Source organism: Vidua macroura, chromosome 4 (assembly GCF_024509145.1).
Source record: "Vidua macroura isolate BioBank_ID:100142 chromosome 4, ASM2450914v1, whole genome shotgun sequence".
Classification (NCBI taxonomy): domain Eukaryota; kingdom Metazoa; phylum Chordata; class Aves; order Passeriformes; family Viduidae; genus Vidua; species Vidua macroura.
The window spans coordinates 22,016,614-22,027,495 of NC_071574.1; the positions used below are offsets into that span (position 1 = coordinate 22,016,614).

Here is a 10,882-nt window from a genome sequence, read left to right on the forward strand (position 1 = left end):
CATAAACCACCCTTTGCCTTTGACTTTGACTCTGAGTGTGTGCGCATGCAGCACATACAGGCATACAGAGACCACTGGATTTCAATGAAACATTTTTCCCCCTCTGAGCAGTGGTGTTGGTGGGGAAAATGGCTTTTTGTGTGTGTCCTTTCAAAGGCAAACTGTGGAGTCTTAGATGCCTCCAGTTTCAAAGACTGCATGCGCTCACAAAACAAGCACTTAAAAAATAAGCAGCTGTTAGTATTCACCAGCCAGGAGGTTTTCCCATCCCAGGAGCTGAGGTGTTTGTCCAATCTCCCCAGTGCTCCATACAGTCACTGAAGTACTGCGAAGGGAAGTCCCCAGCACCTGACAGCAGCCCTGGGGTATCCAGAAGTGAGGGTCTTTCCGGGGCATCAGCCACCTTGCATCCACATGAGAGGCTAATGGGATGTTGCTTCCCTCTGTGCCCAGACGCCAGTGGATGGTTTGTGGGATGGAGGATTGGGCTTGCTGTCAAGCAGACCAGACAGCCAAGCATCCCACCAGCCTGGAGGGAGATGTTTAAGACTTCAACATGGCACCAGCCTGGCTCTCCCCATGCTGAGCACTTGCTAGGCTTCTGGAAACGGGTGTCAGTGGCTACTGCTTAGCAAAGCTTCCACTCATTTCCATTTGGCCCGTGGTCCTTGCATGGAACAGCTACAGCCACGGCACCCAGTGCCCAAACGGGGAACACGCAGGATTAACCCTGGGGAGGAGAGCACAGCAGGACTGCTGGCAAAGCACACCTGTGCCACGGGCATCCAGGAAGGGAGCACGTGGCGCCTGCGGACTGAAAGAGAAGTGGGGGGGCTGGGAATTTAGCCAACAAACAGCACCATGCAGCACAGTGCTGAGGGCTTTTTCTCCTGTTAATGACAGAAGCATTTATTGAAGGGGAGGGGCGGGGGGGGTCTATACAATAGGAGAATATAAAAGTTTTTACTAGATACAGGTAAATGGTCTGGCATCTTTATGGATACTATACAGAAACAAGGTATTGACTTCTGCTCCTTACCATCGTTCTTACCGAGTAAACACCTCCATTTTGGTCAGAAACGGACAACTCGTTTTGGGGGGATCCAGCTACTTTTGCCTTTGAAGCACAATAGCCAGCCCAAAAAAAAAAAAAAAAGAAAAAAAGCGAAGGTTTGCCTCCGTTTGTTTTTAAAGAAAGCAAGCTATCAGCTTTGCGCTTTCTCAGTACCATCCAGTTTGTGGAAGGTGGGCCCCCGGCGCCTGCCATGCGCCAAGTGTGCCCAGCCAGCTTTCTAAGCTATCGAGGCTGCTCATTCCATGTCACTGCCGCTCGGCTTTGAGCTGCTGGGCTCCCTCGCTCCCTCCTTGGCTTGTGAGTTATTCACTTTTGAAAAAACATATCTACCTCATACTGTGCCCATCACTTTGTTCTCCACACGCCTATTCACACGGGCAAACCTCCACTTCTCCTCTCCAGGCAGGCGGCGGTGGCGGGAGGGGAGGCAGCGCGGAAGGGAAGTTAAGATGCGTGCACGGAGCTATTTCCCTCTCCACCACCTTTGGCCAGCTATTGTTGGCCCAACAAAAGGACTAGCTCGCGGGGGATCGGGACCCTGCCGAAAACGTGGCAGCGCGGGGGGCAGTGTGCTGTCCCGGCTGCAAACGCCACCGCTTCTCACCTACCGGGTCCCGCGTGGGCTTCCCGCGTGTCCCCGGGATTACCGCTCTAAAACCGAGGACATTCCCTCGGCGGCTTCGCGGCCGAACCTCCGCAAGGCAGCGCCGCGCTCCCTGCACCGCCGCCAGCACCGTCCCGGGCGGGCAGCGCTCCGCACCGACACCTCGGGCAGGGTCGATGCGGCCGCAGCGACAGCCGGGCGGAGAGACGGCTACTCCCGCCAGGCGTGGACAGGCCAAGGCGGGCATTTACCGGAGCCTCCGAGGTTTGGCCAGCGGCGGCTATAGGGAAAAGGATGTTTCCCCAGGCGGGCGCGACGGAGCGTCCTCAGAGAATGCAGCGGCGGGGAGGGCCCGGTGCCACCGAGTGTCGGTTCCCTCTGTCGGCGGAGCCCGGCCGGCGCGGGGCGGACGCGCCGTCGGGGCGCGCCCCGGCACCCCCACCCCGTTCCGCCCCGCCGCGCGCGGGGAGGCCGCCCGGCGCGCGCCTGCCCGGGGCGGGGCGGGGCGGGACCGCGCGTGCCGCCGGCCCGGGCTCACCCCCCCAGCCCCCCCCCCCGCCCCTTCCCGTCCGCCGCCGCCGCCGCCGCCGGCCGCGGCCTCCGCTCCCCCCGCGCGCCATTGGCTCCTCGCACGCGCCGGCCCCGCGCGCGCGCGCGCCATTGGCCGCGCCGACACGCGACCGGCGCGAGTGGAGGGCGTGCGGCGGGAGGGGTGGGGCGCGAGGGAGAGGAGGGGAGGGGGAGCGGGGGCGGGGGGGACCCCGGCGCGTGCCGCTCCTTAAAGGGGGGCGCGAGCCCGGCCGACACCGGAGCCGTCGGGGCGCCACGCGCGAGGCGGGGGCTGCGCGCGGCCCGATGGGCGCGCGGCGATAGAGCCATGAGCCTCCCCTGGGCAGAGCGCGCCCGGGAGCCGCCGGGCCCGCCGGAGCCGCCGCCGGGCCCGGAGCAGAGCGGCTGCGGCGGCTTCGCGCCGGGCTCGTGGCTCGGCGTGTGCTGCGCCGCCCGCCTGCCCGCCACCGCCTCGCCGCGCTACCTGCTGCCCGGCGAGGACGACGAGGCGGCGGCGGACGGCGGCGCGGCGCGGGGCGGCGGGAGCAGCCCCGGCGGGGCGCGGGGAGGCGGGCGGCCGCGGGGCGGCGGCGGCGGCGGCCCCGGGCTGCGGGCGCAGGTGAGCGGCGTGCAGAAGCAGCGGCGGCTGGCGGCCAACGCGCGGGAGCGGCGGCGGATGCACGGGCTGAACCACGCCTTCGACCAGCTGCGCAATGTCATCCCCTCCTTCAACAACGACAAGAAGCTCTCCAAGTACGAGACGCTGCAAATGGCGCAGATCTACATCAGCGCCCTGGCCGAGCTGCTGCACGGCCCCGCCGCCCCTTCCGACGGCTCCGGCAAGGCCGAGCACCGCGGGGCCCCCTTCGAGCCGCCCTGCGCCGCTGTCGGGGCCGGAGCTCCGCCGGGGCCGCCGGCGCCGCCGCCGGGGCCGCCCAGAGCGTCCCCCCCCGGGCACGGCCGGACTCGCTTCCCCCCGCCGCCGGCCGCGGGGGGCTACTCGGTGCAGCTCGACCCGCTGCACTTCTCCTTTGCGGAGGGCGCCCTGATGGGACAGAGAGCCCCTTCCCCCGCCCTCCTCCTGCCGCAGCCCGGGCAGCCGCCGCAGGAGAGGAGCAAGACGTCGCCCCGGTCCCACAGGAGCGACGGGGAGTTTTCGCCCCGCTCCCACTACAGCGATTCGGATGAGGCCAGCTAAGGCAGGGGCGTCGTCCGCGGCACCCCCGCAAGGCCGCCCCTCGAAGCACAGACTCCGCCGTGGGGTGAGCAGCCGGACGCGGTGCCGCCACGGACGGCATCGGCTCCCCTCGGTCGCTTTGAAATCCGCCCCCTCGTCTCCCACACCCGGCAGCCTCTGGTTTGTCCAGGGGGGATGGCTGTTAGCGAGTGACTGTACCCGTCCTGTCTGTCAGGGTCGGTTGGTTTGTTTTAATTTTTAGTTTACACTTCGAAAGTTTCTTTCGCCTAGAAGTCGTTGCCGTTCCCTCCTGCCAACACGCCACCTCGCAGCGCGGAGCCTGGCTCGCCCCGTCGGCGAGCAGGTGATGCGCAGGGAGAAAGCCTGGCCCCGCTGCCGGGGGTGCCGCCGGCGCCATCCATCCCCACCCAGCCGTGAACCCGCCCTGACACCCCCGTCTTTCAGGACACCGATCCTGCCGTGGGTCGCATTGCTGTGGAAACACACACACACACACACACACACACACACACAAAGTCAATAGCACACCGTCTTAACCTGTAAATAGCGGAGAAAATGTGGATTTTCCTTAGAGCACCATGTCGGCGTCTTTTGGGGTGAAACTTGGCGCAAGCACTTTATCAGCGGCTGGAGATGCAGTTTCAAGAGAAAAGCTACTAACTGCCAATTGGAGACCAATGTTTAATTAAGCCACTTAATCCTAACGCTCTCTTAAAAACGAAAATGGTTTTGTCGTGTCAAACTTTTATGTCAGTTTTATTTTCCTTTTGTGGTAATAGGAAACGTATTTATTATGCAGTGTTTGCAATTATTTCTGCTTCTCTCTTTTTTAAAAAAAAATCTTTTCTACGACAAAAATCGTTTATTTTGATTTTAGCAACGCCAGCTGCCATTGTTTTATGTATTTTAATTTTAAAAAATTTTTGAGATTAAATAAACGTGGAAAAAAAAAAAAAAAAAAACACCGAAACAAAATAAGCCTCAAATCGTGGTCGGGTTCAACTTCTCCCTTCGCCCTCCCCGAGCCGGAGTGGTGTCAAACTCCGCGGCGGGGGTGAGAGGTACAGAGCCGGGGGCGACGCTCCGGGAAGCCGATGGGGCGCTCCGGCTGCCTGCAGAGGGATGGACGGACCCCGGGGCGGGGATCCGGGGCAGGCTCTGCCCTGCGTGGAGCAGCGCTACCTCCGCTCCCTGCGCCGCCGGGACTCTGTCCCGTTTCCGTTCCCGCAGTTCCCAGCGGAACCGGGTTATTGCAACAAGTGCATGGTAAGGAGCTTATCGCTGTTCTGTAGCGCCGCTGTCTCCGCACCGCCGCGCAAGTCACATCATTCCCTTGTTCCCCATTCCTCCTCTTCTCGGGGACACGAGCGGATCTTCCCACGGAGGATATAAGCCGAGCGGAAAGGGCTGGGAGCGGGCGGGGAAGCCGGCAGGGTTTAGGGGACACACGAGCAGCGGGGCGGGTCGCCGGGGATCAGGATGAGGCCCCTGGGCTCGGGTTAAACCCGGACGAGAGTGGAGGATTGGCTGATGCTTAGCCCAGCCTGCCCGCGACACCAGACCCGGGGCTAAACCGGAGCCGTGTCGGTGCCGGGGTCCCGCTGGGTTCAGCAGGTGACACTGGGAGGGGGATGTCGGAGAGGTGATCAGTTAACCAGGCGCTGCCGGGGGAGCGGCCCCCGCGGGAGCGAAGCCCGTGAGGGTGTCGCTTTCCCCTGCAGAAACAGGGCACCTGCCCCCCCGGTAACCCCGCGCTGTCGCTCTGCCCTGCTCGCCGCCAGCACCCGCGGCCGCCGCCCGTAGCTGCCGAAGCGGGATGCGGTCCCGCAGGGTGGAAAGTTTATCGGGAGGGTAATCTGCCTTCCTAATAAAATGCCTGCTTTGTCGGGGTAGGTCAGTGCCGGTAGGTTTGGTTACCGGCACTGATTTCTGCGCTGTGGAAGCCGGTCTCGCATCTTGGGGAGCACGCGAGGGGTCCCATCACGGGAGTGATGCAGCGGAGCAAACCAACACCAACTTTGGGGGCGTTGTTTTGTTTATTTGGTTTAATTTGGTGATGTACTCGGCGCAGGGGAAGCGGCGGCCGCCGTCGTGACTGAGGGGCAGCACCCGCGGAGGGGTCCCGGCGGTGCCGGCCGTGTGTTGTAGGGGTGCGTGCAGTCTCTTTCCGCCCCGCCGTCCCGGGCTCTGCCTCTGCGGCTACGAACACACGAGGTGGTGGAAAAGAGCGCATCAAAATCCTCCCCTTCATCGGTCGGGTCCCTTCCCCCGACAGATGAGCGCACCGCATGGCGTGGCTGGTGCTCGCAGCCGCAGCGCAGCAGCACTCGCCGTCTGAGGGGCTTTTTTTTTTTTTTTTTTTTTTTAGCGCTTCTTTGAAAGAGATACCCAGCCGCATTCCCATTTTAAGGTTCAGCTATAGAGTTTGCATAACAACCGCTTGGCAGCCCCCCTCTCTTGCACTCCGTTAACAAGCTGTAACGTATAGCTGCAGGTTGCTATAATCTCATTAATATTTTGGAAACTTGAATATTGAGTATTTCAGAGCGCTCATTCCCCATATGCCAGGCCACTCCCGCTATGCTGGCTGGTTCCTTTCTCTCCATTATTAGCAATTAGCTCCTACCTTCCAAAGTCAGATCCAAGTATCCAAGATACTAGCAAAGGAATCAACTATGTGTTGCAAGCTAAGCATGCTTAATATCTCCCAAACAAACAAAGAGACAACATTTCTTTAAGTAATGAAGATGGATAAATCGCTTTATTGAGCCTGCGACAGTGTTTGTTTTGTATAGACTACCGCAAAGTTTTTTAACAAGAGCGGGGACGCGCACCAGCCCCTGGAAGCAGTCTCGCCCGGTTTGCTTCGTGGGGTTTTATCATCCTAAACGGGCTTTTATATGAAAAGGGCGAGTCAGAAGCGCACTATCCGAGCGTTAAATTTTGGCTGAACGCTGACTCTCCTCCGGGGTGTACGAAATGAGCGTGGGGGCTGGGGGGGCTTGGGGAGGCAGTCGCCTTTGTGCGAGGCGCACGGCGGCTCCGTTGGCTTTTGAGCCCGGGTCAAAGCCGGATGAAGCGCGGCCGCGAACTCCGGTGCGGGGCTCTGCCCGGCCGTCCCGGCGGGGATTTCGGGGGGACGGAGCGGGGCAAGGCGCGGCGGCCGAGGCGCATCTCTGCCCTGCAGCTCTCCGGCTGCTGTTTGCTCAACCTCTGGCCTCGGAGAGGGAGGAGGAAAGGAAGGGGGGGAAAGGGTTAAACCCAGCGAGGGGAGACCAGAAAAGCGCGGGGACCACGGCGGGGGGGTTGGGGGTTAGAAGAGGAGTTGGCCGTGGGGCCAGTGTTTCTTAATTAGAGCAGGACGGACAATGCTTTGGGGCGGACAATGGGGGGGACAGGGGGGCTGGAGGGCGGAGGGGGGGTCTGGCCTCGCTCCCGGCCGCGGTGCGCCGTGTCTGGAGCGGAGCACGCGTTGTCAGCTGGTGAGCGCAGCGGCCTTTCAGGCGGCTCCCCAGGGAGCTGCGCGCCCGCGGTGAGCTCCATCGTCACCCCCTCCCCTCCACCATCATCATCATCGGCCTCCTCCTCCTCGGCGGCCCCCCACCCCAGCCGAGCACAACAGCCAGCATTCAAGCCCCCTTCCCTCCCTCCCCTCGCACAACAGCAGCGCAGTGGCAGCCACGCCACCTCCCAGCAACCAGCAGCACGCGAGGGCACCGCCGGGGCACCTGAAAGAGTCAAAGCCAAAGAAAGGGAGACAAAGGAGGAGAAAAGGATACGCAGGAACGGCCCAGCGTGTCTGCTCCGACAGTGCGGAGGGGCAGGCGCCCACAGAGGGATGGGCGAGCCCACGCGGAGGCCGGCACGCACGGGCGTGCACACGCGTGGCCGCATGTACACACGTGCACTCGCTCGCAGGGGTCCGAGCCGCTGCAGCACCGATTGAGACACGCAGAAATCCCCCGCTCCGTGCAGGAGCACAGGGAAGAGCCCCGTCCCCGCGAGGGGCACCTCCCGGCTTGTGTTTCTCTGAGTGCCCGACTCCCGTGGCCCAGCCTCTGACACTGCCACCCACGGCACCGATGCCGGTACGCGGCAGGTACCGACCTTGTGTCTGGTTACCCGCCGTCGCATGTGCCCGTGACGTGCCTGTCCGGGAGAGAAAAATGCGGGGAAAGTGGCGAGGGATCGGCTTGTGCGTGGGTGAGGCGGGGACGCTGTCGGCCCCGCATGGAGAGCATCCTCTCCGCGGGCAAGCCAGGCTGGAGCGAAGGGCTGCCGGCGCACCCTGGGGGACAAGGGGACAAGTTTTCGGCCCTTGGCCAAGTCATTGCAACGCGGAAGGGGCTTTGCTCGGGGCTGTGTGTCCGCCGGCGTCGGGATTCTGTGTCCGGAGGAATTGGGGCTGGGGCGCAGGGCCGGCTGCCCTCCCGGAGCTCTGCTGGGGCCTCGGAAAGACGTGCTGCCCTGCCGCCACCCCATGTTAACTTCAGTCGGACTCTCTCTGAGAAGTCCCCGGGAGTGGATGGGAGCGCGGCTCCGCGGGCTGCGCTGCACCTGTGCGATGGGTGCGCTGCCACTGCCGCCGCTGGCCATTTCCAGGCTGCCAGAGCGGGCAGACAGAAAGGCCTCTTCTGAAGCGCTATCGAATGGCTCGGGATGCCTTCGGGAGCCCAGCCAAGGCGTGTCAAAGACGGTTTGAGCGGTGAAGCATTTAAACGCTTCAATGGGTGACTTTATGGCGTGTGCTTTTCTCCCTCCCTGCTTAGGCCCGGGAGGAGGGAACAGGCCTTTTTACTGAGCTCCTCCGGGGGTGGATGCGACACCCTCAGCCCCCCAGCCCGGTGCCGCAGCCGGGCTCTCCCCCGCCGGGCGCCAGCGGCGGAGCGGCCTCTGCCCCGTCCGGCAGCGGGAAGAGCTCAGGTTTTCTGCCGCTCCTCGCAACTTTTTCGCTCCCGGCTCGGTTTAACTGAGGCTGCTTGGGGTGGGGAGGTGGCGGCCCGACGCACCCGCTGCAGCACGGAGTGCAGCTGGGACTTGAGATGGGAGCTTGTGCAGCGCGGGGATGGGCTCTCAGTAGTGCTGAGAGGGAAGGCGGGATTTGGGGGTGGGAAAGCAAATCCCCTCCGTTTCTGAAGAGATTTTTTTTTGTATTTAATCCCGGGTTTTCCTCCGTTGTTTTTTTTTTTTTTTGTGGTTTTTTTTTTTTTTTTTTTTTTTTTTTTTTTTTTTTTTTTTTTGCGGGGGGGGGGAGGTTTTGGTATTTTTTGTGGGTTTTTTTCTTCTTGTTGTTTTTTTGTTTTGTTTTTTTTTTCCTTCATCCTCTTCTCCTGCTTTCCCCACTCTGATGTCATCTTTCTTTCCCGGTGTCTTGCGGCGGCCATCCCTTTTCCCCCACTCAACACCGAGGCGCGCTGCCGCCGCCGGGGTGCCCCGGAGAGAGGCGGGCGGTGGCGCGCACCCGCCGTGGGCGAGCGGGGCTGCAGCACTTTTGTGGGGCGGCTAATCAATGGCATATCAGCGAGACAGCGCATCAGCCCATCTGCTTGATATATATTCAGAAGGGCTACAGCCCTTTTGAAGTCTAATTTCTTCCCCGGGAGAACGCGCCGGATAATTTACCATCATTTCCCAGGCAGGGCGGCCAGCGGGTTAACCCTTTCCCCAAGTGCTTCCTCCGCGGTTTTTCCTCCCGAGCGAGCAGTTTTGAATGCCTCAGCGCCTCGCCACAAACTTGTAAAAGTGCCTCTTTAATGGTACGTGACTCGCTGAAACAGGACACCCGGCCCACCGGCACGGTAAACCTCTCTCCGGCTTGTCAGATTGGTCTTTAAAAGACCTGTTCGGAACAATCAAATCCCTCTACCCTACCAGGTCAGCTCGTGTCATTTCAGCTCCAACCACCCACTGATATTTTATTTCGACATCTTTAGTCTTGGGTTTCGGTGGGGGTTTTTTTTGTTTGTTTGTTTTTGGGTTTTTTTTGTTTGTTTGGTTGGTTGGTTGTGGGTTTTTTTGTTTGTTTGTTTTTTTGGTTTTTTTGCTCCCATCCGATGCTCAGAAACGCAGTTTTCTCCAGAGACAGGAGCCAGGATGGGGAGCGAGCAGCGCATCGCGTGCGGGCGTGGTGCGACGCTGCGCTGCAAAATCCTCTGGCTCAGAGGGTGGCAGAGCCCGGCAGGTGCGGGGGAACGGGACGGGCCCCACGTCACCCCCCCGGCCTGCGGGACCCCGGCACGAGTGGGGGACGCGCGGGCAGCGCGGGACTCATCACCGCTGCTGGGGTGGGACACACTGGGAGGTGGTCCGTCCCTCTACCCCGTCCGGGGCCGGTGAGACCGGGGAGGTTGCCGACCCCGCACCCAGCACCCCGGCACATCTGGGATGCGCCCTGCAACGAGCCGTCCCCGGGTAGGGGAAAGCCTTTGACTGCAAGTTTCTGAGCTTTTATTTGTTTTCTCTGCTCCCTTCCTCCCGCAAGGGCTGTGCCAGGACGGGAGATGCCCGGACCGCCGACGTGCACTGACTGAACTGTGGTTCAGGGGACAGGTTGAATAAATCCGAGACCGTTGAGCGGCATCACCTGCTTCCCATAAACCCCAAAAGCAAACCCTGGGGACCGGCCGGAGCCGCCGCAGTGCCCTCAGTCCCCACCTGCACCTCGCTTATCTACAGTCAACATTTTTATCCTTCTATAGAAAGGTTCCCGCTCGCTCCCGGCTCCGGGGCGGCATCCACGACCAGCAGCTACACCCCGGCGCCCCGCCGCTCCCCCGGCAGCCGGCGGACACCGACCCCCCCCTCCCCCCAACTGAGGCCGCCCCCACTTTGAGGCCGCCCCCACTTCTCCTGGGAGCAGTGCGAGGAGATCAGATTATTTATTTATTTAATAATCTAATAAATCCACCAGCCCAGCTTCTGAAAGAGCCATGCATACAATGTCTCCTGCAACATCTCTTCTCTGAAGTCTACTTCAAAAAAGGAGGAGGGTGGTGCATTTATTTATCGGAGTTTTTTAACACAGAAAAGACAGTTTTTCTGCCTAAACACTTTGTGACTGGGGAGGCTGGGAGAAGCCTTGCTTTCCACTGGAGCGGGAATGGGCTGTGCACAGGGTCAGAGCAAAGAAGGGAGACAGGGGTCCCTGTCAGAGTGGGCAGTGGGCTCCTCTGTACTTCATTTTGGAAAGCAATGGAAAGGGGTCTAAGTACTTGCATACAGCTTGTCTGCTTTGGATTTCAGTTGCTGTGGGCAGAAGTATCACTTTAGTATTTGCTTTGTATTAGTCACAGGTGATATTATTTTATTTTTCTCATTCCAGTACTAATGCTGAACTTAGGGCCAATGTTACGTGTAGGTCCCCCAAAATGCTTACTGTCAACAAGCTGTCACGATTTGTGGTGGGACTGTACAACCATCCTACAGAAATGGTATAGCTGAGAGCTTGCCCAAGGCT

At 60.8% G+C, this 10,882-nt stretch overlaps 1 protein-coding gene across 1 annotated transcript; it reads left to right on the top strand.

The window, feature by feature from the left end:
• Positions 1-2,601: 2,601 nt before the first annotated feature.
• Positions 2,602-4,311, top strand: ATOH1 (atonal bHLH transcription factor 1; the record flags this gene model as incomplete). The annotated part of the gene is made up of 1 exon (XM_053976658.1): positions 2,602-4,311. A coding segment is annotated over one exon (825 nt), but the record flags the coding sequence as incomplete, so codon positions are not given.
• Between the last annotated feature and the right edge of the window lie 6,571 nt (positions 4,312-10,882).